Genomic DNA, 22,957 nt, shown 5'->3' with positions numbered 1-22,957 from the left:
AGCGAGCAACCGTAGCATTTCGCGGGAATTTTTTCTGCTTTTTTTTTCTCTCTCTCTCTCTCTCTGCTATTTTTTGCTGTTATCATTCCGCATTTTGAAAGGGGAGAGAGAGATCCAGTCCCGCGAAGACGTCTTTCCGCTTACAGGGGTGCCTCTGATCTCTCTGATAAGAAGGAAAGGAAAGTAAGTTCGTGTTTTAAGAAGATGGATCGGATCTTAAAGGCTGCTAGATCTGCTGGATCTCTCAATCTGTCCGGTCGTTCTCTCAGGTCTTCTCCGTTTCTTCTACTTTTGGCTCATTTTTTTCTCTTTTAAAATTTTTCATTTTGTAAGTCATTGCCTGCCTCTGCAGGTGAAAAATAAGATGAATATTATTCAATCTTTACATTGCTAGCTTTTCGTTTAATTTACATCGTTTAATATTTCCAGTTTTGACGACCCGGCTCTATATTTATGGGTGTCAGCTTAAATATTGACGATTAAGTGAGAATTTTTTGTGTTGCAATTTTTATTTTTTTATTGATGAAGAACGATGATCTTGAATAACCGAAATGTTTAGCATCAACGAGACTATATACTTCCGCACTTGCTTTACTGTAAAAGGCTTTGCGCAACCATAATGAAGTTACGTTTCTGGGTCTAGAAGTTGTAACACATTGTTTGGGTTGAAACATGGAGAAGTCTTTTCTGGGAGTTTATGCACCACGTTGTGAAGGGATCTTGAGGAGCAGATTGAGTGGAGTATGTAGCTAAGCTCCTTTCGCTTTCATGGCTTTTGTATTGATGAAAATTATTTTGCTAATAGGGAAGTACCTGTTGAAGTCTATAGAAATCTGGAGGCAGTGGGTGAGGGTGAAAATTGGTGGGAGGTACGATTCTTCCCAAATTTGCATACATACATTCTTAAAACCAGTGTGCTGTGTCATTAAATTGAAGCATTCTAAGAAGCTTCTCCTGATATTTAATGGCACAAAATGAAGGTTTATTTCATGACTACAGACGGTGGATCTACAGAAGCTTATCTTGGCTCACAATAATATTGAAGTCATTACGGAAGATCTCAAAAATCTATCTTTGTTATCGGTTCTTAATATTAGTCACAATAGACTTTCTCACCTTCCGGCTGCTATTGGCGAGTAAGTAATCTTACAGCTCTAAATTCATTTTCTCTTCCTTCCATATAATTTGAAAGCAATTCCTTTTGGACCTCCTAGTTATTAGAGGCATTTTTTCTTATACATTGGGCTTCTTTTCTTCCAGACTTGCATTGCTGAAATCACTGGATGTGTCATTCAACTCCTTAATCAGTATACCTGAAGAAATTGGCTTGACAACCTCTCTAGTCAAGTGAGTCCTGCTAGTTTTCTTTATTTGCATGTTAGAACAAATTAATGAGATGCTCATCGAGAAGCTCTCAAAGTGTGAGTTGGTTCTGGATGAGTATGTGGTGGTCCTGCTTATGGTTTATGGAAGATGTTAAAGTTGAAGTTGTTTTTTCATTTTTCTTTCAGTTTATTGTTGATATGATTGATATGTGTTCAGGCTTGATTGTTCAAACAATCAACTTACAGAACTCCCTAGCACTCTGGGAAAATGCTTGGATTTGTCAGAACTTAAGGTATACTTTTTTCATGACTAGATTTTATTCCACATCCAACTCTGTAGAAACAGCCCTGTTGATAAAAAAACTGATTAATTTACTTAACGTTTCTATGCATAAGCATGTATAATATCTTAACAAGGGCCTTCAAATGATGTGACTCTTTAAAACAGTTCAGAGCAACATGTTGCTTGGACATAAATAGTGGTTCTATTCAATTTTATTTTTTTAAAAATAGTGGTTCTATTCAGAACTGAGGATGCTACCTATTCAGTTTTACTTCATCTATGGATCTTGGAATTTTTGAGTGTTTCTACCGGCTCTCTAGGTGTCCAAAAATTGCATGAGTAGCCTGCCAGAAGATCTAGCAAGCTGTTCAAAATTGATGAAATTCGACATTGAGGTATCTTACAAGATCCTAACTAAATTTCTCATAGGGGTCATTAGTTCATAATTTGTTTATGGATAAATTCTGTTCAGAAATCATTATCATGTTTAATTTTTCATCCATTGCAAGTATTGACTTAATTATGTTTATGAAAGGGAAACAAGCTTAATATCTTATCTGAGAATATAATGGCATCATGGACCATGCTTACTGAACTCAATGCTGGTACTTGCCTTTCTCTTAGGATGTGAATTTACTTATGACAAATATGACTTCTGGGTTTCGACTCTTTTTGCCTCCACTTTCTTTGCTTATGCTCTTTTCTTGTTCCTTTTTTTGTCTTTGTGCAGCCAAAAATTTGCTTACCTGTATACCTGAGAATATCGGCATTCTGTCACGACTTGTCCGCCTTGACTTTCATCTGAATAGTGAGTGAAGCTTGTCATATGAGCTTTCAAATGATTCTATACCTATTACTGGGCTTAGTGACTAGATGATCGGTTGGTGTTTGTTTTGGGTGTGCAGCCTATATTCTATTATGCCATGCACTGGGGCAGTTCCATTATTTTGATTAAAATGTGGAATTAGAACTTTTATCTATTTGTGGCATTTTTATTGCATTCCTCCACACTTTCTAATCTCTTGCCTATTGTTGTTTTGAGCAGAAATTTCTTCAATTCCTTCATCAATCAGGGGTTGTCATTCTCTTGCTGAATTTTATATGGGGTTGGTTTTGTATTCATTTTTTTGCGTGGAGCATGTAATTTGGCATTAATGTTTTACTGGTACTTAATTCATTTTTATGTGCTTCTATATTTCTTATCTGAACATTACAGAAGCAACATGCTTACTGCATTACCGGCAGAAATAGGTGAACTTTTGCAATTGGGAAACTTGGATCTTCACTCAAATCAGGTGCTGACAAAACTCTATTTTCTTTCTTTCACATCAACCTTACTTACTGCACCTAAATGTTTCAGTAGTATCAGATTGGATTTGTTGCATTTACTGACAATGCTCCATTTGGCCTTTCACCTTCTATTAGCTAAACTTCAAGGTGGGATGTCTGCATAAACTGAAAAAATTCAATTGGCAGAGCTTTATGCCACTTATTAACCTCCCTGATACAACATGTTTATGCTGGGTTTGGGACCAGAATCCAGGTATTAACTTGTGGAGTAAGGGATTGTTGAGAATGTACATCACTTAGGTGCAAGTGTTGCTTGTTATACAAGAAGACATTTGCTTTGCCAGAGCTTTCCAACACTCCCTGTATTGGGGAGCACAACATATAGCATTAACCTGTTTACTTTTTACCCATTTATACTTTCTTATAGATATATTGACATGCCTCATGTTGCATTTGTCTTGAACCTTCTGTACAAAAGAAAAAAAGGATGTAGCTAAATATATTTCTGCAATTTCATACAAGATTATCCTTGCTTGGATGGTGAATAAAAGTATAAACTAGTGATATGATAATTAATAGTATGGTCTGTGCAGTTGAAGGAGTATCCAAAAGAGGCATGCAAACTTCGTCTGTTGGTCCTTGATTTGTCAAACAATTCACTTTCCGGCTTGCCTCCTGAGATTGGTAAAATTAGCACTCTTCATATTGGGTATATTGTGCTTTTTCTTATTCTGGTACTAACTCTGCACATGCTGTTTTGATTTTCAATCATGTGCTGTGTTGTCAAAATAATGGAGCTTTTGAGATTAGGGCACATAGGGATCCTGTTAGAATGATAGGCTGATATTTGGCTTGATGTTGTTGTAGCAATAATAAATAAATCAATCAATTTTGCTATATTGTCGTGTTGAACTAAAGCATGAAGTAGCTTGCTGGTTCTTTTATCTTTTCACTGTTTTAAGTTCTATGAAGATTGTTTTGTGGTTATCTTTATCTTTCTTCATCTTGTTCTCAATTTATATTGGATGAATTATACTGTGCGTATGTACATAATTGCTGCATGATCATGTTTTAGGCACAATGACTACACTTAGGAAACTTCTGCTTACTGGGAATCCTCTTCGAACTCTTCGTAGGTATGACTTCTGCAGCATCACTTTTTTATATTTGTATATCATTATTCATAAGGAACTTTCATAGTTCATTTCTCTCAGCTCATTGGTGTCTGGACCTACATCGACATTATTAAAGCATCTTCGAAGTAGGCTCTCGGCTGAGGAAGAAGGTAAAGTAATTCTTACTACTCTATCTAAACCAAAAACTTGACTTTCTTGTAGAACCCTCGTTGATTACAACAAGCCAGTCTCAATTGAAAGGTTGTTTTAGATTTTTCTTGTCCGTTCTGTGGTTTCTTCATGTAAAAATTACATTTTGTTCCCTGATCAAGCTGTAACCTGGCAGAGCCGATTAGTTTTGCATGAGGAGCAGTGACCAATCCACCAACTAATGTTGAGCCGAGAACATCAACATTGTCATTGGCTGAAGCTTGTTAGGAAGCTAGTGCACTGAGTTTATTCTGATACAACTAATAAGAAAAGAAAATGTTGATAAATTATTAATAATTGAGATCATTCCTACTCATTTTGGCATCCATTCCTAATTCACTGCCCCATTCATTTCTCTACTTCAAACTTTGATTCTATATTTCAGCCCAAGTTTGATCTATGCCTGCATAAAATGCATGAACTTGTTCTGCAAATTGATTCCCCCCCTTCTTGTAACTTGACCAGTCAGTGTCTTTTGCAAGTTCAGACAGATTTATTTTGCGTTTCTTTTGAGGCTTACAATTTGTTTATTTACAACCAAGTCAGACTAATTAGAAGTTCTAATTTTTTATCTAAGCTGCTATTTGTTTTTGTTGTTAATAGTTCTTCACATACACTTGAAACATTACACATTGATGGAATAATAGGGAGTTTCTTGTGCAGCATCTGGATCCAGAGCATCTGGATTTGGTAAACCTACTATGAAGAATGACCAAATTTCTAAGGCAGCTCAATTATCTGTATCATCAAAGGTTTTTTGTTTTACTTCAACATGCACTGAATATTCTCTATTTGGACTTATGGTAGATATAATGATTTACAGATTTTAATGTTAATCTTCGCAGGAGCTTTCTCTAAGCGGCCTTGATTTGAATAGCATTCCACCAGTGGTATGGGAATCAAGTGATATTGTAAAGCTAGATCTTTCTCAGAATTCTATAGGGGAGCTGCCTCATGAACTCTCTTCCTGTTCTTCCCTACAGGTTATTTTGGAAAACATAAATTTTACATAGAGCATATTCAAACAGCATGCTTACCATATTTGGTGTCTATGCATGTCCATGAGAGAATTTTTTTCCTTCTGTTGCAACATCCATTGTTTTCCATTAGTTTATGAAGTAATTGGATAAGGCCTGCAGTTTCATTATGTTATGAAATTCTTGTGTGTTATGTTAATTCTGTTTATCCTTCAATTTGCAGGTTTTGGTTTTGTCTAGAAACAAGATAAAAGAATGGCCAGGAGCAGTTTTGTCCTCACTTTCCAATCTTTCATGTTTGAAGCTGGATAATAATCCTTTACAACAAGTAAGCATATTTACTTGTGTGTTATTTTTTTAATGTAGAAATTGAGAACCCACGTCTTATGGAAAAGAAAGCAGAACAAGATTATATCTTTGTTGGAACATTAACAGAAAAAGATGAGAAGGATTCAAAGAGTTATTTGGAAGTCATAAACAAATTCTAATATCATGAATGACAGTACAATCTCAGAATTTGGAGATTTGTGTTTTTCTTGGAGGGTTAATGTGAAACATAAACACTTACTGTCTCTTGTAACTGGTCCGAGTTTTTTCTGTCGTCTGCACAATGTGTTGGTGTGCCTGTACAGATGGTGAGGTGCTTTTGGAGAGGAGTGTTTCTGAAACTTTTATTGGATGTATGTGGTTGCAGATTCCATCAGATGGTTTTCAAGCTCTATCAAAGCTCCAGATATTGGATTTGAGTAGAAATGCTAGCTCTCTACCAAAGTCCCCTATTCTTTCTCCTGTGTCACAGTTGCAGGAGCTTTACCTGAGGTTTGAATCACACAGCTATTTCTACTTTCATCTAGTTATTAGTTATATCCATTTTTCTACTCTCCTGTTTAACTTCCTATTGTCCCTTTCTAGATGTATGAGGCTTGATGAAGTTCCTTCTGAAATACCAAACTTAGTGCAATTGCGTATTCTTGACTTGAGTCAAAATTCCCTTTCATCGATACCTAAGGTAGAAATGCTTGTCTTCTTCCTTTTCCTATTGTTTTGGTTTTCAGTGGAAAAGTAAAAACTACTACCAACTTCAGATTTACTGGAAAGTTGATTTGGTAAACCTCTTTGATAGGCAACATTATGCCATGTCCAATTTCTTTTTTTTCTTTCTTTAATAATGATCTCGATCAATGCAGCAGCTTATTTTTGCTTGTATAAATAATTCTAAAACCAACAGGAGATGAAACTGGGTCTGGGGACTACTAGTAGTATAACTAGGTCAATTTTGAGCAACTGGATTTTCAAAATATGTGGTTCCCTTTTGTGTTGCTCAGGGTGGGGAAAGGGGTTGGCATCTAAGACGATCAGGTCAAAGCATCCTTGTTAACAACTTGTCCGCTATCCTAATTTTAAAATGTACTGTAAAGCTGGCCCAGTAGATAACATCATATTGGGCAAATCTTGATTGTTGCTTTTAAGTTGTTGGTTTGTTTGTTCTTTTGTATGATTGTTTTTTTTGCCCCTTCATTGTTGTTATTATTCTTAAGTTTACAAAAAAAAATTCTTTCTTTGTTGATGAAACAGGAGCTCAAAAACCTGACGTGTCTTACAGAACTGGATCTTTCTGATAACAACATTGCAACCCTACCTTGTGAACTGGTCTTTTTTCCTTCTTTTCATTCTAACATACCTTCCTTTGACTTCCTAAAGTTGCTCATTTTCTGATTCCTTTGTCCATCTCTTTGGTCGTCAGATACTTCTTCTATAATTTTTCTTTTTAATTTTTATTCCTGTTTTCTCAAGCAGGGATTGCTTGAGACCAACATACAGGCTCTGAGACTTGGTGGGAACCCATTGAGAAGGTTTGGTACATTTATTTGGTTATTTTCGTTGTCTGGCTTAGTTCTCACTAATTATGCATGTACGGGTTCAAGTATGTTCACTAAATTCTTTATATTTGTGTATATTACTATGGTCAGTAACCTCTGCACAATCAAATCATCCATGATTTATGTTGCTCTAAGTTCCATGTGCTCAAATATATATAATGTATTCTGGTTAGTCAATTATTATATAAGTTTCGGTGTAGGTTCTCAGAAATTGCCCAACATGTTATATAAAATACTTTTGCATCCAAATTTATCAAATCACGGTAGAAAAATTTAAAGTACTTGCCTTGTAGGTCATCTGATCCCTTGTTGTAGTCATTCATCTCTCTTATTTTTCTCACAAACTCATTGTCCACCATTTGAGGATCCCTTATGATGGATCATCTACTTGTGATGACCATGATAACATATAATGATTGGACACTTTGTTCAAGTAATATTGATAATACTAACATTTGATCAAATGCCAGTCCTCTTTCTCTAAAGCTAATAACTTTTCATCAAAACTTGCAGCATCAGGCGAGCTATTCTAGATCGAGGCACTAAGGCGGTTTTGAAATATTTGAAGGACAAAATTCCAGAATAGTGGCTTTGTAAACTTCTCGACAGTAATTTTTACTAATGTATTCTAACTATACAAAATGGAGGAAGATCATGTGTAATATAACTCATTGTGGTGTCTGCTCACAGGAACTGATTGTACACATTTGCAATTAGTACAGTTGCACAATTTCAATATGCTTGGTTTGTTTACGCCTTGAATACCATATCAAGTAACAGAAGTTGTGGCTATCATCTGGTTCATGGGAAAGCTTTGGCTGCTGAAACTTTGAAGTCCTTGAAAAACCAGAGAACAGCAGACAGTTACATTCGGTCCAATTGTATCTTCTCGGTCACGGAAAGCAGAATTTCAAATTGTTATTGTTTGTAATGCCCACAATTATTCTGGGCTATCTAAGAACCCAGTTGCTTATCTAATGATAGTACTTATGTTGCGGATTGAGCACAATAAACAGATTTTGAAGTGTTTGACACGAAATCAGACATAATTATGTATCGTTTCTTGTTAATTTTTACTGTTTATTTCTTGGGAGAAAGGCCTGATATGGCACTGATATACAAAACCTATCAGTTTATCATAAAAATTTAAGGATCTCAATAAGATTCCCAGTAGAAGACCCTCGTATCATCCTCTGGACTGAAAGGAATTTGAACATATGAAAGAATGAGGTTTAATTGTGTTTTAGGAATTTTTTTTGAGGAATTGTGTGTTTTAGGAATTAGAAAATGCTATATGCATCAATCAGCTTACATCAATGAGCTACAACCATAAGTAATGCTGAGGTCTGACATTGTTAACGGTTGTCATACTTCTGATATGAAAAGGAAGTTCTTGCAAAACTCATCAAAATTGATCAGTTCTTGGGGATTTTCAAACATGGAGCACATAAGATGGTAGAATAAGCAAGCAAACAACACTCAAGCTGTATATGTTCTGTGAGAGAAAAAATCAAGATAGTCTCTCTCAGCTGACAGTAAATATTAGCCTTGCCTGCTCTTGAATTTGGAGGCCATCACTAACAAGTCAATGCTGTAAATTACTCGGTACCCAATCTGTCTCCATGCAATGACCGCCCCTTGTGTTGCCTCGGTGTTGTCACTGAAATGCTGGCACTTAATTCAGAGAAGTACAAAATTCTGATTGTGATTCCTCTAGCTCTTGATTCGCTGCATTTTGTACAGGGTCTGTTTATGGCCTGGGGGCAAGAGGAAAACTTGCAGAAGCAAAGCCTGCAACCCAACTCCAATACCTCCTATGAGATTCAGAAACTTGGAAACATCACAAGTACAAAATTTCCACTCCAAGTATATTAATATCGGATTGGCCCATCCAAACTTCCAGAAGCAAACTGCAAAAAGTTACTATGACTTGTCAAATCTCATATTGTGTACCTCTTATCAATATTTCAAAGTTCAATGTTAATCAATTGATTATAATGACATTGAAGCTTCTACCTGCCTCACTGTGGGGTTTGTTGATGTGGTGAATTCATCAGTCTTGCCTTCCCATACAATTTTCCCCTCGTGTAGAAATAACAACCTGCATCACAAAAGTAATATACGGGAATGTAAACCTACCTATATTACAAGTAAACACTTGTGGAGGCTGGAGCTTGTGTTTAAGAGTTCAGCAAATTATTTCCGACACGAGAAGAGTGAGATGAATTTTACCTATCGACTGCTCTTCTAATCGTACTGTGCTGATGAGTGACAACGACATAGGAAGCTATCTTGCCAGGCTCTCCAAGAGCATCTCTGCCTTTCACATGGACTGACCGAATCAGATCCTCTACCACAGTGGAAGCTATAGGGTCAAGCCCTGCTGTTGGTTCATCATATAAGAGAACCTACCCACAGAAGGAGAACTGCTTTCCTCAGCCAATAATTTGTTACATACTATGGCAGTTACAACCTAGATTACTATCTCTTCAGCAATAAAAAAAAAACTCTGTAAAATAGTATATTTTGAGCATACCTCCGGTTCCACAAAATTCTTGGTGTTGTCATATATTATAGAACGAGCTAATGCTACACGCTTTTTCATTCCACCAGATAACTCTGAAGGTAAACGATCCTCAACACCCTGCATGGTGGCAAAGGTGTTTGAGAGAAAGAGAGAGACAGTCCGATTGTTTTTTTTGGGAAGAAGAAAACGAAGAAGAGAGTTCCACCAGCTCTTTTTTTTTCTTTTTTTTTTTTTTGGAAGAAGAAGATGAAGAGAGTTCAACTAGCTTAAGTGAAAAATAAAAAATAAAAAATGAAAGCATGACTCTGGAGCTAAGGCAGCAATAGTGTAGCAGTTGCTTTATAGAGGCAAAACAACTTATTTAATGCTTGTCTTAGAAGTGCATAACTTATGTAGGTTTACTGGCTTTCAGACTCATATAACACAAGAATTTCTCTCTCTGAAGCATAAGAACTTTCTTGTGTCATTTGTTTTTCAAGGATATTGTGCCAAGAAGGAAATGGTAAAATTAATCATTGTTGTCAGAGAAACAACTTCTGCAATGACATAATTGAATTCCACCAGAGAACCACTCAGGTGGTTGCTGATTAGTTGGACTTGGAACTTGAATTTCAACCTAGTCTGTGCACATGATCATCTAACTGACAGTTTCATTTGGATAAGCATGGGCTTGTGCCGGAAAAGATTGATTCCTACAGTAAATCACTCAGGTAGTTGCTGATTAGTTAGACTTGGAACTTGAAGTCCAACCCAGTTCCTGTACATTATTGTCTAGGTGACAATTTCAGTTGGAGCGACATGGGCTCATGCTGGAAAAGTACCAGCAACCTGTTCAAAGTAGTAATAAAACTCAAAGATTTATTTAGCTACCAGTCTCTCAACTAATACCAAAACAAAAAGTCTTATGTTTCAAACTTATTATAAAAACCTCACATAAATAAAATTATATCGAGAATGTGCAGGGCAATCCTTTTCCATAGGAATGTCTAGACCCCAAATTTATGATTTTACTCACTACATCCATAGATGTCCCAGACTTTTTGTGAGTCAATTGACATCTTACGAAATATTAGTTTCTAAGATCCAATCAACTTACAGCTAGTAACACCAGTTCGCATTCCTGTTTTTCAAGGATAAATATTCACTGCTTCTCTTTTTCCTTTAAAGGAAAAATGCTTGTTCTTTCCTATCTCCCTTATATTTTGACTCGAGGGTCAGACAAGTTCTCACAAGAACTAGGAACTTTATCACACTGCAACACTGAGGAATCTCTATAATGTCCTTGATTGTTGGAAACCAATGAAGATGCAGGTTTACAGTCAATATGGCTTGCCTGAATATATTGTATGTGATTCTAATGCATCCACAGATTGAGTAGCACAAATGGTTTGCACCAATTAAATTAATTACATACTTAATTCCAGTTTTACCTTCAAACCAACAGCTGCCAAAGTTTCTGTTACAAGTTCCGCAATCTGATCCTCTGGCATATCAGAATGTTCATACCTGCAAAATATGCCATAGTTAGGCACATCCTGCTGTTGAGATCCATAAACATAGAGTGAATAAAAAATCAAACTTGTCTAAAGACATCCAAGACTCTCTTACAAAAGGAAACCAACATTTTCACGAACGGTCAGGGAATCAAAAAGTGCTGCACTCTGAAATACCTGTTCTCACAAACCAAAAAAAAGGCAAAAAAATAAACAAAGATGATAGTGAAAAAAGCAAGAAAACAAATAAAGATGAAAGTTTCTTAGTTATAACATAAACAGAAAAGAAGTGCAGAATATACCAAGCCAATACGAAGCCCAGATATGTCATCATCACTGACCAAGCCTTGTCTCTGTCTTCCACAGATACGAACTTCTCCCTGGTCATTGGACAATAAATTCATTTTGTTATGTAAGTTCAATGAGAAAAAAAGCTCTGCCAAAGAACAAGTTTATATTAGGAGATAACATGCAGTAACTAACCTTGTCTGGAGCAAGGAGGCCAGCAATAATCTTCAAAACTGTTGATTTCCCAGTACCAGAGGGCCCAACTATTCCAACAGCTTCCCCGTGTCTGATCTGCATAGCAGATTTTAGGAATTAGGAAAACACTAGATAGTCCCTTGAGAGTAATGTTGCAAAAGGTGAAGTAGTTACAGCTGTTTCATATGAGAAGTGTCAAGCAAATGGTCACAACCGTCCCCAAAGTAGAGAAAAAAGATAAAAAAGAGAGTAAAAATAGCACCTATGAGAGCAATGGAATGGGAAGCAGATGGAAGAGGCTTAAAGCAGTCTAAATCCATACCATTGAACAGGTGTCAGTACCCAGGAAACCATAATAAAGAAATTCACCTCTGCATTAACCAACACGAGCATAAAAAAGAATACCTCCCACCATAAGTGGCTTTTGACTGTAAAGCACAAACAGCAGACCAAAATAGAGAAATGATATCCTGAATTTGAAGGTGATTCATGAGTCATAGACTTTATCTGCCGTGTCATAATAAGCAGAACCGTTTAAGGTGTTTAAGGTTAGTTTGCTGATTCCCTATTCAACCACCAAGAATTGTTGTCCAATGAAAGCAAAGACACTAGTTGCAAAAACATTATTTGAAGAAAATGGTGGCTCAAATATTAGAGCCATGAACTGAAGTGTTGACTAAAAATTGGGCTCCTCAGGTTCTTGTAGCATCGAAGCTACAATATACCTTTGGCACTTCAGAAAGCAGAAAACGTGACAAAAAAGAAAGAAAGAAATGAAATTCTAATCATGAAAAGTTATTCACGTAAACAATCTGACAACTAATTCTAAAGACCGTAATGAAGAGTTATTAACATAAACAAGAAAAGAAGAAAATAAAATTCACCTTGAAGCTTACACCTTCCAATATTTGTTTTTCCCCAAATGATTTGTGGACATCTCTACATTCAATTAGGACATCGGATTCAGCTTCCATCTCTTTACCCATTCTGAAATTTTCATGCATGGATGACTCCTGAAGAGACTCACAGAAAATCCATCAAAATAGAGATTCCAACAATACTGCCTCCAAAATGAACTACTGAATTTGCAACCAAGCTTGGAAAGAGCAGAGCAAAATGAAAAACTCTTATGATTACACGATTGAAGCAATCCAGGACTAAGAAGTAAAAAATGTCTTCAAATTTGAAAGAAAAAAAAAAAAACTTATACTCAAGATTAAAACTAAAAAAAAAAATTCAAATCACAGTCAACTTCATGATCACTCATAAAGTTCACATATCCACAGCAGTATATGGCCAAAAAAACTATTCTAAGCAGTACAATAGCTTAAAAAAAGAGCATTCCTGACAGCTAACAAGAATTGCAACAAAAGAGTCACATGAAAAATCAGAAAGGCAAAAATGATAAAACAAGCTTACGTCATGTATGAAAGCTGGAAACCCATCGCCTCGATTCCTCAAAGGAGCCGAACAGGCACAAATAATCTTCCTCCCCTTTAAGCAAGAATTGAGTCTCTTCCTAGTGGGGCGAATAAATACACGAGATGAACTTCGGAAGCCGCTAAAAGAACATAAGGGGTAATTTATTGCAGGAACGGTATAAACTGACATTTCCAAACTCGACAAGGACAATGTCAAGTAAGTGACACACACCCAGATCGAGTCACAGGGAGAACAGCCCTGAAGCTTATGTGATTCTTCTCTACCTGATTTCCCTCGACCCTGTCTCTGCTGTTGAAGATGGGTCGTTGCTGCTGCAAAAAGCTTGGAACTGCAATTGATTACGGAGACTGCTGAGGTTGGTCGAATGCAAGAGGGAGAAATTCGGGAGAAAATTGTCAATTGGGGGTAACTATTTAGTCCGTATTCTTTATTTCCGAATACGGAAAAAAAACCATGTGGAATGACCAATTTAACCTTCCTTTTGCAAATAATCCCTTCTTGGCCTCGATGATGCAATTCCAAGGGCGGTAAACCACTGTGACCGCCCAAAAGTACATAAATCACCAGCTGATCAGTCTTTACTTTCGCGAGGGAAACCGAGGCAGAATCAAACGGGGAGATCCAGAGCGTCGCCATGGACCTCCTCGACATCGACCTCGACCTCGACGTTCCCATGAAAGAACCCTCGAAAACTTCCAAGTTCCAGCCTAAGCAATCCAAGTTCAAACCGAAGCCCAAACAGGAGCCGCAGTCTCTATCGGTTCCAAAACCGGAATCCTCCACTGCAATACCCAAAACTGAACCTGGGTTGGCGTCGGCTTCGGTATCGGACTCCACCACTTTACCAAAGAAAGAGGATTCTCAGTCGGATGTATCTCCTTGTGTTGGGGCTTCGAGAGAAGATGCGGGAGAAGCGAAAGGGGTGGAGCCAATGAACGTGGATGGAGTTGAAGAAGAGAGGGAAGACTGTATTGTGAGGGAAATCGACGTTTTCTTCACGCCGACCCCGGTAGATGACAACACTCAAGTAATTTTCTTCCTTCAAGTAATCTCCGTTTTGCATTGGTGGTGCTCGGATTGTTTTTTTCCCCTGTTTATAGTTTAGTCAAGTTTAAGAAAACACCCAGTTTATATTTAGTTGTATTAAGATGCTTTTCACCCTCAATCACTACACGTACTTCGACAATAGAGTGTTTTTATAGCCTAAGCTAGCTCTGCTAGGCTATTTTCATGAACGTTAATGTCTTCTATCCATCGTCGCTGTTCATCTGGATAGGGCGAACTACAGCTATCTGTTTTTGGATTTTCTGTGCTCAAGTGTTTGATGGCCAAACCAGGTTTTGCAAATTTTCAGGAGGGACTTACTTCTACTTGTGTTAATCTTCCTTGCAGCTGTATGTTTTGCAATACCCGCTCAGACCTTGTTGGCGTCCATATGAAAACTTTCAAGAGGTGCATGCGATTTGTCATTATAGTTGTTTTTAGATATTCAGTTCAATAACTCAGCAGTCAGTATATTGACTGGGCTTGAGCATTAATATTTGTCAACTTCGTTGCTGTAATTTCAACATGCTATGAGTTGGTAAACAAAATGGTTATCATAATATTCTATCTTTTTCAGGATGTTCCTTTCATTTCATTTCATTGGTCCAGGTCAGATTGAAGCAGAAACAATCACAACTAGAAATTGATTTAGAGATGAATTTCGAAAGTCAAAATTATGACCCAGAAGTCTTGCAGCGTTTGAAGCTAGAAAAGCAGGTTTGTGACTTTTATTGTTTCAGCTGTGTAGAGAAACTTGCATGGTAGAACTGGCTGAATTTTGTGCTTATAAGGTCATCCCAATTTATGAATATTACAATTTAACTGAATGTCAACGGATGGCTATTGTTGTTCTGTAAAGAGATCAAATATGGTCTTTGTTATGCATAATAATTGGTGGCTGGTATATGGTTAATGTTTCTGTTACTAACATAAAATCTGGATTTTTTCTTTTGTATGAATTTCTGAATTAACTCTCTCTGTGTCTCCCACAATGTCAAGTATCTTCCTGGTCAATCCTTCTGTTTAGGACTTTGAAAGCTGTTAGGCATGAAAGTCATACATTTGATCAGATTGTTTCAGTTAATGCAAGGATAAAATGGCCACTAGATCATGCCAGTTTAAGGTAGAGTGGGGGAGAGGGTGGATAGTCCTTGTCGCGATGGTTTTGGGCAATGTCATTCTGAACCAGCCCATGGTAGCATTTTTCATGCACTTTGGTTGCTAGCCTCTACCATTCTCTTTTACCTTTTACTTTTGGGTATAAATTATAAATGTTTATGTGACTAAACCTGCACAGTCGCAAATTGCCTTTCCTTGTCAAGGAACTACCACCCTCTATATTTAAATCAAATTGCCTTTACATTTGTGACTTAACCCCTCTACAGAGACAAGTAAGTGGAATATAGAGGGTGTATGGAACTGTTCTTTGATTTAAATATCTACTCAAGCACGAAGATCACATATCCCTTTCTTTCTTGTTAATGTTCTCCAGACGCTATCATCATCTGAGGCTCCTCTTGTAACTGGCTATGCTGTTGGGATCCTAAAGCAAAACAAGGTTAGTTATTTTTGTTGCTGTGTTCTATTTGATTAGATAACTTGTCTGTGCCATCACTCCTAATCATGCATTTTCCAGTGTATAAGATTGGTTACTTTGTTAAGCAGTTTAAGGGAATCGTTTTTTTTCTTTTATATTGCAGTTGCACTTGAGTCCAGTTCATTCAGTTTTGCAGCTACGTCCGTCAATGGAATATCTGAAAAAAGATACCCAAAAGAAGAGTGCTGCTGAGGGAAATGTGGGGTCTTCAGCCAGTTCAGATGGGGTAAAGTGGAAACAATCAGTTTTTATGTTGGTTTGGCATGAAACTACTGTTTAAGTTTTGCAGCTCTAAGGTTTCATGAGGATCTATGAATGTTTTCTCTTGCTTGTGTGATGTGATTGCATGCTCTGTTCTTTAATAAAAGATTTCCACCTTTGAGCTTTACATCATGCGTTGTGCCACTGAAAGATTTAATTAAACAAAATTAGAAGCAAGGGTTTGAGGCAGATAATTTTGCAGTTAGTTGTTACTTCAAATAGATTGATCTTCCACTAAAAAAAAATTGCATATAAGTACGGAGTTGTATAGTGTAAATTAGTTTTCTAGCACTTAAAGTGGGAGTTCAATTTGCTTAAAGGCAATATAATGGAAGTCAGTTCTGCTAATGCAATTACTCAACTTTTACCTGCTTGGAGTATTTGTCGATTTTGCACTTCATCTTTTTACATGTAGATTGAGTTCCTTTTTTTTTTTTTTGTGAGTGATTTTCAGCCATGCATTTCGCTTGAGTACCATGATGCAGAAAGCACGGCTTCAATCAATTATCGACAAAAGATGACAGCAGAAGAGAGTTCCCATATACAATTCTCCATGAACCCGTATGTCTTTGCTTTGATTTTAATTCACATTCTTTTTTCTTGTAGGAAGATTAACCATAAACCATATTGTGGGACTTGTACGAACTTTTTTCTCAGATTAGATCTCTTTTGAAGATTTATTGTTTTCATTAGTATGGAATTAAACCTTTGTTTCTTTTTTGACTGAAGGTATGATTATGTTAGTTCTTTGTGTCCAAAGACATCGAATGACATCAACAAAGCTAAGGATCATTCAATAAGGTATGGGCTACATCAAGCTATTGGCAATAACTAGAGCATTTGAGAAAAAGGGTTGAAGCAGATCAAGCTAGAGCATTTGAGAGGTTTATTGGCAATAACCTCATCAAGTTAGCATAATCTATATCATCCGTTGATGGGCTTTACATCTGCAAATTTGACGAATAGAAAAAAAAACCTCGATTTTTAGTTGGCATCATTCATTCCTCCTAGTTTTCATTGATGATTGATGGAGATCATGGTATTTAGATGATTCTCCAATCCAAAATTTCATCTCCGACTGCCAATTTACTGTAATATTGCCTTCCCTGCATATTTATATGAGAAAATGTACACTAACAATTCTGTATTTGCCAAGTTAATAATTCCATACTTGCCTAGTTAAAGTTTGTGTGCAATGGCTCATTATGGCTTGTTACTTGCACCATAACAGGGCCTTACTTTCTCTGCCACTGGAAGAGCGTTTCAAAAAATGGTTTTCTGAGGTCAGTATGTGAATCTTCCTTAATATGTAGCTGTCATCAAGGTGCATATTTAGGCAGTACATGTGGATACTTAGGCTCTTTGAGCATGTCCAACACCTGAATTGCATATTGATTCAATGTATTGGTTAAGCTTTATCAAGTTTCTAGTATATACATGCATCTAATTTGTTTAGAGGAATTTATCAGTTGTAAAATGCTGACCTCATACCATGATATCAAATACTTTGTATAATAAACTTGGGCAATCAGAATGCTGAGATTATTTTTGGATAATCCTGGATTTGTTATGGTTAACTGCTATATGGGTCACAATTGTTGGGTTTGTGTTGGTTACCTTTGATGAGTTGCTGACATTGCAAGTGTCTCTGTAGAATGAACAAGTCCTTGCCTTGTTATATTACTGACAATGATGTGTCATTTGCAGAATCATTTTTATCTCTAAAATAAGATTTAGTTGTCTTGTCAGAAAATTTCAAACTATACATGAGAGGCTTTATCTGTTTATAATGTCATGTGCATCAATTTCAAAAACAAAAAAGGTCACGTACATCTACATGCTTGAACTGTCTTCACCTATATCCTTACCAATAATTTCTTGTGTCAGGGTTCAGAAGCACGTAGGTTTTCTGCTCTTATGCATCTTGCTCCTGAAAGCTCTGAAGAAGAGGTTCTCAAGATTCTTAAGCGATCCTCTTATCTAGTACAGGGTATGTGGGTGGTAAAAAGTAATCTTCGATGCGGAGGTGTAGGTCTTCTAGCTCTTGCTAGAGATTATGTCCTTTTGTTGTTTAGCAAAAACCAATTTATACGGTACAAGCAGTTAAAATCTGTAGCAATTCCAAAGGACATTCTGGAAAAGGTCTTGATCCCTTTGGCTGTTCGAACATATCGGTTTACTGCTTGGAGAGACTGGAACTCAAAGGAGCCTGATGATTGGAAGTTCAAGGATACTGATGAACAGTTCAAACGGAGTCATCCACATATCGTGGAGGAACAACAAAGAGGTTGGTTAGACCGTGAGAAACATATAATGAATTCCATCCTTGGTTGTAAAAAAGGTGGAAATGCAAAGACTTCTTTGAAGTCGAGTGTGATGAACTCAACTACTGCTGATCGAAGTGCAAAGGGTGGCACAGAAGTCAACTCCCAAAGTTCAGCAATACCATCAACAATGTCAAAAGAGACTCGGGAAGCTCTCCCCAAGGCACTAGAAAAACTTTTCAGTATTCACAAAGTTTGCAGGTAAAATGATGTTCCAGTTATTCTGGTGCAACCTTGTGTATTTCTGAAATTTTAATGAGTTTATTACATCAAGTATCCATCTTATACAAACATTAAATTATCTGTCTTCTGGTCATGAAAAGTACATTCTCAGAGTTACTTTTGTTTATCTGCAGCTTGCAGCTGATTTGTCAAGGTTTACGGGATATGGCAATATCCAAATCTAGTCTTACAAAATCAAATCCAAGAGCAGCAATAGCTGCATCACTTGCTGCTTCTGCTCCTCTACCTGAGCTCCAAGCTGTTGTAAAGCAACTTGCTATTGATATTCATGGTGTCTATGTTTGGAAACCACAGGGATATACAGATGACGATAAATTGAGGTCAGTTTCACATTCATCTGTTTTGCTTTAGAGAACAAATCCCAAATTTTGTTGGTTCTCATCCATCATTTTTTTCTCTGCAGACGTGCTGTTATCGATCTTTTCTGCGGCAAGGAACCAAATGCAAAGCTGAAGAAGGCAGATGTTGTTGAAGCTGCAAAGATTATACTCAAAAGAGAGATTACTGATCAGGAGTATATCAAGGTTGTACAACGATCATGGCTATGTTTTATCTTTCTGTTTTCATCATTGGCTTCAAAATTTGAAAAGTTGCCGAAGATTTATCCCTCATGAAAATGATGAACAAGGATAACTTATAGTATCTGTTTAATATTGCAGGTCGTAAAAGAATACTGCATATCCATCAGGGGTTCTTGGGTGTTGAAAAGTAGTGATGCAACATTAAGATGATGGGTCTCCATTGGAGCTTCCGGACTGCAACAAGCCTGTGAGAAATCTCTATCTGCTGCATATAGCTTGCGTTAGAACGTCTATAAACAAATAGTGCGGAATTTCTTTCTGGGGATGCAGCAAATGCACCAAACATGACAGATTTTTCTGCTCGGGTAACTTATCATATTAATTTCCCCATCTGTATCAATCACCAGTTCATGAAATTTCAACTATAACTCGGCTCCACTCAATTTTGTGAAATGGGGAGTTCTCTTGATTGTTATGTACAGTGAGATCTCATAAAGCCAACTCTTTGATTGGTAACTTAATGGAATCATTTATGAATCACCACCATTTTCTGCAGCAATTTTGTAGTAGTAACTAAGATTCTGCTTTACATTGTTTTTGTTTTGGCTTCCTCAGTTGTCAATGGCTTGAAATTCTCATTTGAAGCATTAACCAGGGTTCATAAAAAACCGGCTGAGTTGCAGATCGACTCACTGGGTCGGAAAACCCTGCTTTTTATATTAAGGCTTTTTCGAATATCCGGGGCTAGTTCCATGAAGTCTCTAACATTTAATCGGATCCTTTCGAATCCTCTTATCAAGATGCTTTCTTCTCCTTCTGGGCTTCTTTGTCTCCTGCTCTTGCTCTTGCTCGCACTCCCTCTCCGGCTCTATCACCGACTTGCTTGATTCTCACACGTAATTATTGTATTAATATATCATTAATTAATAAAATATTTTAATTAATTACTTAATATATTTTAATTCTATATTAAATTATTTATTAGTGTAATAATTATGTTTGTTTTGGGTAATTTTGGTATTTAGAGGTATATATTATATTTAAGTATATTATTATATCAAAATTTAAATAAATATTTAATAAATAAAATAATAATTAAATTCTACCTTAGTTGGGAGTCTAATTTCATATTTTAAATTGATTAATGTCATTTGACTATTTTTATTTAGTTTTATTTATTATTTATATTAAACTTAAGAGTTAATTGATTTTAAAAAAGTAAAGATTTAGAACTTAAAATCTAAGGGTATTTTTACAATTATGATACATTCCAAGGGTCTACATGCAATTAACTGAAAAAGGGTAATCTTAAATTGATTACAATCATATTTCTCTCTATTTAAATATTTTTCCATGATAATATGAAGGGTGTATAAGAAATAATTGAGTACCTAAGGCTATATTTAACAATTATGATACATTTCAAGGGTGTATCAGCAATTAACAGCACCCTGACCAGAAGGAAAGAACCCCACCAGTCGAGCTAGAAGAACCCTACCAGTCGGCGATCCTCCCCATTCCGCATTTCTCCGGAAAGCAAGCGTCGATTTTGCTTTCCAGTCGCTCGGCGTTCCTCCCCATTCCGCATTTCTCCGGAAAGCAAGCGTCGATTTTGCTTTCCAGTCGCTCGGCGTTCCTCCCCGTTCCGCATTTCTCCGGTAAGTGTCGATTTTTCTTTCCAGTCGCTCGGCGTTCCTCCCCGTTCTGCATTTCTCCGGTAAGTGTCGATTTTACTCTCCAGTCGCTCGGCGCAGTGCTGTCTTTGTATTCTCTCTCTCTTCCAATTGATATTTCTTGGAGAAGGTCAGGGTGTCGTATAACATTTCCCTCTCCTCTGCTTGGGACGCGATGCTTCGAAACTGCAATTCGTCTCGCCTCAAAGCCTTACTCCCTTCCGTCGGAACCCTCCTCCCAAATCAGAACCCCATTTTCCTGCAGCGTTGTTCCGTCAGCGGTACAGCGAAAGGGAAAGGCAAGCTCAAAGACGGCCAGCAGTTGAAACGATCCATAGTCCCCAAAAAGAACACCAAGCCCGTGGGTGAATCCAGCGGTCGTTCTCGCGGAGAGAATGAGCGCGTCGATAAAATGGTCGATGCCTGCATGAGTGCCCCTACTCCAGTGAGGTACCTTACTCCGAAAGACAAGAAGCGGGAATCCGAACGTGCGAAACTCGGCCTCCTTAGCAAGGATCGCCAGCGGGAGATAGACGCTGCGAAGACTTCCAAGAAGTCTAATAAAGTGGAAGAAGTGCCGTTGATGGGCACTCCCGGACTGGATTTGATCTCGTTGGGGATCGTTGACAAGGACGAGATTCCGAAATATGAGCTGACAGTTGAAGATGGAAGGAGGCTGGCGAAGGAGTACAGCAGGGTTTTGATGAAGAGGACGCGGGCTCGTCAAGCGGCAGAATCGGCGCTATTGAGATTGAAAAAGGAGGCCATTGAGGCACTTCCTGAACACTTGAAGACGGCAGCCCTGGTGCCGGACCTAACGCCTTTTCCAATAAATCGGTACATGGCTTCTCTGACGCCTCCAATTGAAGGTTACATTGAAAGTATTAAGGAGGCGACTAGGAAGAGTATCGGCAAAGAGAAGCTTCGGTGATGAAGAGGTCATGTGAACTCTCTTTCTTTTGCTCCTTTTTCTTCTGCAACTTTTTTTGAGTAGTTGAATTTGTATCGAATTTTTCTCTCCAAAGAACCGACTTCTCTGTGCTTACGAATAAGATTCAAACTCATTACAAGAGATGAACTTAAGGTGGCCTATCCTTTTGAATTCAAGTAAATCATTTTATTCAAATTATTAGGTAATTTCTAGGTTCTGATTTCGATGGGTTGGAGAATGGAGCATTATGGCTGAGTAACATGGCTGTATCTCGGAAAACTTGATTTCTTAAACCTTTAAAAGTAGGGTGTTGTTGAATGGTAGGCTTTCCATCTTCTGTTTTGTTCTATGTATTTCTATGTCTGCCTCTTCTTGTTGAAAGTGAGATAGGTGAGCATGCAGAGAAGGTAGATCAGTTAAGAGAAAGTAAAAAGTTAAAAAGTTTATTTCAAGGTAATCTACTTTCTCAAAAGGGTATATTTTGCTTGTGATAGTGTTTGTAATAGTATGAGCATGTCGACACTTGATCTTAGATGACACTGCACCATTTTATCTCATTCAAACTTTTTTTTCGTGAGCAAAATCCGAAAGTTTTGTTGGGTTTTTCGCTCTTTCTTGTTTATGCCTAAAAGAGAGCAAATGATTCCATTGAACCACTAGATAGTTTGGTTCTTTTGTCTCTTACATTCTATCAGCCTAAATTCCTTTTTGAATGCCTCTACAGTTGTCCATTGTGTATATAGGATGTTTATTTCTCTCCCTTCTGCTTCCAAGGTGTGAGTCTTACATGGTTCCTTTTTCTTACTGCTTAAGGTCACCATGGATGTCTTGACATGAGAACAGAATTAGGTTTATCTTTGCTCTATATTTTGTTTTCATTTCATATTTGTTGAGATCAATCATTCATGATCTGAAGCTAGTGAGCTAATTGATTTCATTTATGCTCCAATTTGTTTTGGATATTCCATGCTAATAAGTTCCCCCATTAAAGTTAAATGGATTGTGTGTTCACTCTCTTTATCCACCTTTGTAACCCTGCTTTTCATGAGATCATCTATGTATCCAATATGCTTTGCAATTCTTTTTCATTATTTGCTGATATCAGATAGCAAAAGGTGAATTTGAAAGAGAGGATCGCTGGGTCTTTCGCTCTTTCTTGTTTATGCCTAAAAGAGAGCAAATGATTCCATTGAACCACTAGATAGTTTGGTTCTTTTGTCTCTTACATTCTATCAGCCCAAATTCCTTTTTGAATGCCTCTACAGTTGTCCATAGTTTATAGGATGTTTACTTCTCCCTTCTATATCTGAAGCTGTGAGTAGGGGTGGCTTCGAGCC

The 22,957-nt window shown here is 37.2% G+C and overlaps 4 protein-coding genes across 5 annotated transcripts; 3 read left to right on the top strand and 1 right to left on the bottom strand.

Moving 5' to 3' along the window:
- Nucleotides 1-26: 26 nt before the first annotated feature.
- On the top strand, nucleotides 27-7,833 carry LOC137938651 (plant intracellular Ras-group-related LRR protein 6). Its single transcript, XM_068783623.1, has 21 exons — nucleotides 27-269; nucleotides 806-869; nucleotides 1,000-1,136; nucleotides 1,261-1,347; nucleotides 1,543-1,618; nucleotides 1,929-2,003; nucleotides 2,144-2,213; nucleotides 2,339-2,416; nucleotides 2,654-2,714; nucleotides 2,825-2,903; nucleotides 3,492-3,582; nucleotides 3,974-4,034; nucleotides 4,113-4,183; nucleotides 4,887-4,975; nucleotides 5,069-5,206; nucleotides 5,424-5,528; nucleotides 5,895-6,019; nucleotides 6,113-6,209; nucleotides 6,776-6,850; nucleotides 6,998-7,053; nucleotides 7,594-7,833. Exons 1-21 carry the CDS (start codon nucleotides 205-207, stop codon nucleotides 7,664-7,666), a joined length of 1,773 nt encoding a protein of 590 aa, XP_068639724.1. The 5' UTR covers nucleotides 27-204; the 3' UTR covers nucleotides 7,667-7,833.
- Nucleotides 7,834-8,312: 479 nt separating this feature from the next.
- LOC137938957 (protein TRIGALACTOSYLDIACYLGLYCEROL 3, chloroplastic-like) lies at nucleotides 8,313-13,380 on the bottom strand. 2 transcript variants are annotated; one of them, XM_068784089.1, is made up of 10 exons: nucleotides 13,003-13,380; nucleotides 12,468-12,596; nucleotides 11,584-11,679; nucleotides 11,403-11,480; nucleotides 11,216-11,277; nucleotides 11,038-11,113; nucleotides 9,617-9,724; nucleotides 9,313-9,488; nucleotides 9,097-9,181; nucleotides 8,313-8,990 (listed from the first exon to the last, which is right to left on the bottom strand). In XM_068784089.1, the coding sequence occupies exons 1-10, from the start codon at nucleotides 13,192-13,194 to the stop codon at nucleotides 8,952-8,954; spliced, it is 1,041 nt and encodes a 346-aa protein (XP_068640190.1). In that variant the 5' UTR covers nucleotides 13,195-13,380; the 3' UTR covers nucleotides 8,313-8,951. The 2 variants fall into 2 exon arrangements, with proteins under 2 accessions (XP_068640190.1, XP_068640189.1); XM_068784088.1 differs by having other exon boundaries at nucleotides 9,101-9,181.
- A 246-nt stretch (nucleotides 13,381-13,626) lies between these two features.
- On the top strand, nucleotides 13,627-19,571 carry LOC137939071 (uncharacterized). The gene is made up of 12 exons (XM_068784249.1): nucleotides 13,627-14,053; nucleotides 14,419-14,478; nucleotides 14,680-14,787; nucleotides 15,563-15,628; nucleotides 15,771-15,893; nucleotides 16,383-16,489; nucleotides 16,658-16,729; nucleotides 17,160-17,211; nucleotides 17,816-18,453; nucleotides 18,609-18,815; nucleotides 18,899-19,019; nucleotides 19,155-19,571. Exons 1-12 carry the CDS (start codon nucleotides 13,661-13,663, stop codon nucleotides 19,224-19,226), a joined length of 2,019 nt encoding a protein of 672 aa, XP_068640350.1. The 5' UTR covers nucleotides 13,627-13,660; the 3' UTR covers nucleotides 19,227-19,571.
- Nucleotides 19,572-20,532: 961 nt separating this feature from the next.
- LOC137939156 (uncharacterized) lies at nucleotides 20,533-21,938 on the top strand. Its single transcript, XM_068784363.1, has one exon. It carries the CDS (start codon nucleotides 20,865-20,867, stop codon nucleotides 21,618-21,620), a length of 756 nt encoding a protein of 251 aa, XP_068640464.1. The 5' UTR covers nucleotides 20,533-20,864; the 3' UTR covers nucleotides 21,621-21,938.
- Nucleotides 21,939-22,957: the final 1,019 nt, after the last annotated feature.

The sequence above is a fragment of the Aristolochia californica genome, unplaced genomic scaffold, assembly GCF_029961685.1.
Source record: "Aristolochia californica isolate CCGP_79_NKW_82.1479 unplaced genomic scaffold, dmAriCali1.0.hap1 SCAF_8, whole genome shotgun sequence".
Classification (NCBI taxonomy): Eukaryota; Viridiplantae; Streptophyta; class Magnoliopsida; order Piperales; family Aristolochiaceae; genus Aristolochia; species Aristolochia californica.
This window is presented reverse-complemented; position numbering and strand designations above follow the sequence as displayed.

Excerpts from the sequence above, each read along its gene's own strand:
- LOC137938651 (XM_068783623.1), top strand. The coding sequence starts at position 205 with ATGGATCGGATCTTAAAGGCTGCTAGATCTGCTGGATCTCTCAATCTG. Across the intron at positions 5,529-5,894 it reads ATAATAATCCTTTACAACAA|ATTCCATCAGATGGTTTTCA; the intron begins GTAAGCATATTT and ends ATGTGGTTGCAG. Across the intron at positions 6,851-6,997 it reads CAACCCTACCTTGTGAACTG|GGATTGCTTGAGACCAACAT; the intron begins GTCTTTTTTCCT and ends TTTCTCAAGCAG.
- LOC137938957 (XM_068784088.1), bottom strand. The coding sequence starts at position 13,194 with ATGTCAGTTTATACCGTTCCTGCAATAAATTACCCCTTATGTTCTTTT. Across the intron at positions 12,597-13,002 it reads TTCCAGCTTTCATACATGAC|GAGTCATCCATGCATGAAAA; the intron begins GTAAGCTTGTTT and ends GAGTCTCTTCAG. Across the intron at positions 11,278-11,402 it reads CTGGGCTTCGTATTGGCTTG|GTATTTCAGAGTGCAGCACT; the intron begins GTATATTCTGCA and ends TTGTGAGAACAG.
- LOC137939071 (XM_068784249.1), top strand. The coding sequence starts at position 13,661 with ATGGACCTCCTCGACATCGACCTCGACCTCGACGTTCCCATGAAAGAA. Across the intron at positions 14,479-14,679 it reads CATATGAAAACTTTCAAGAG|GTCAGATTGAAGCAGAAACA; the intron begins GTGCATGCGATT and ends TCATTGGTCCAG. Across the intron at positions 16,490-16,657 it reads ATACAATTCTCCATGAACCC|GTATGATTATGTTAGTTCTT; the intron begins GTATGTCTTTGC and ends TTTTGACTGAAG.
- LOC137939156 (XM_068784363.1), top strand. The coding sequence starts at position 20,865 with ATGCTTCGAAACTGCAATTCGTCTCGCCTCAAAGCCTTACTCCCTTCC.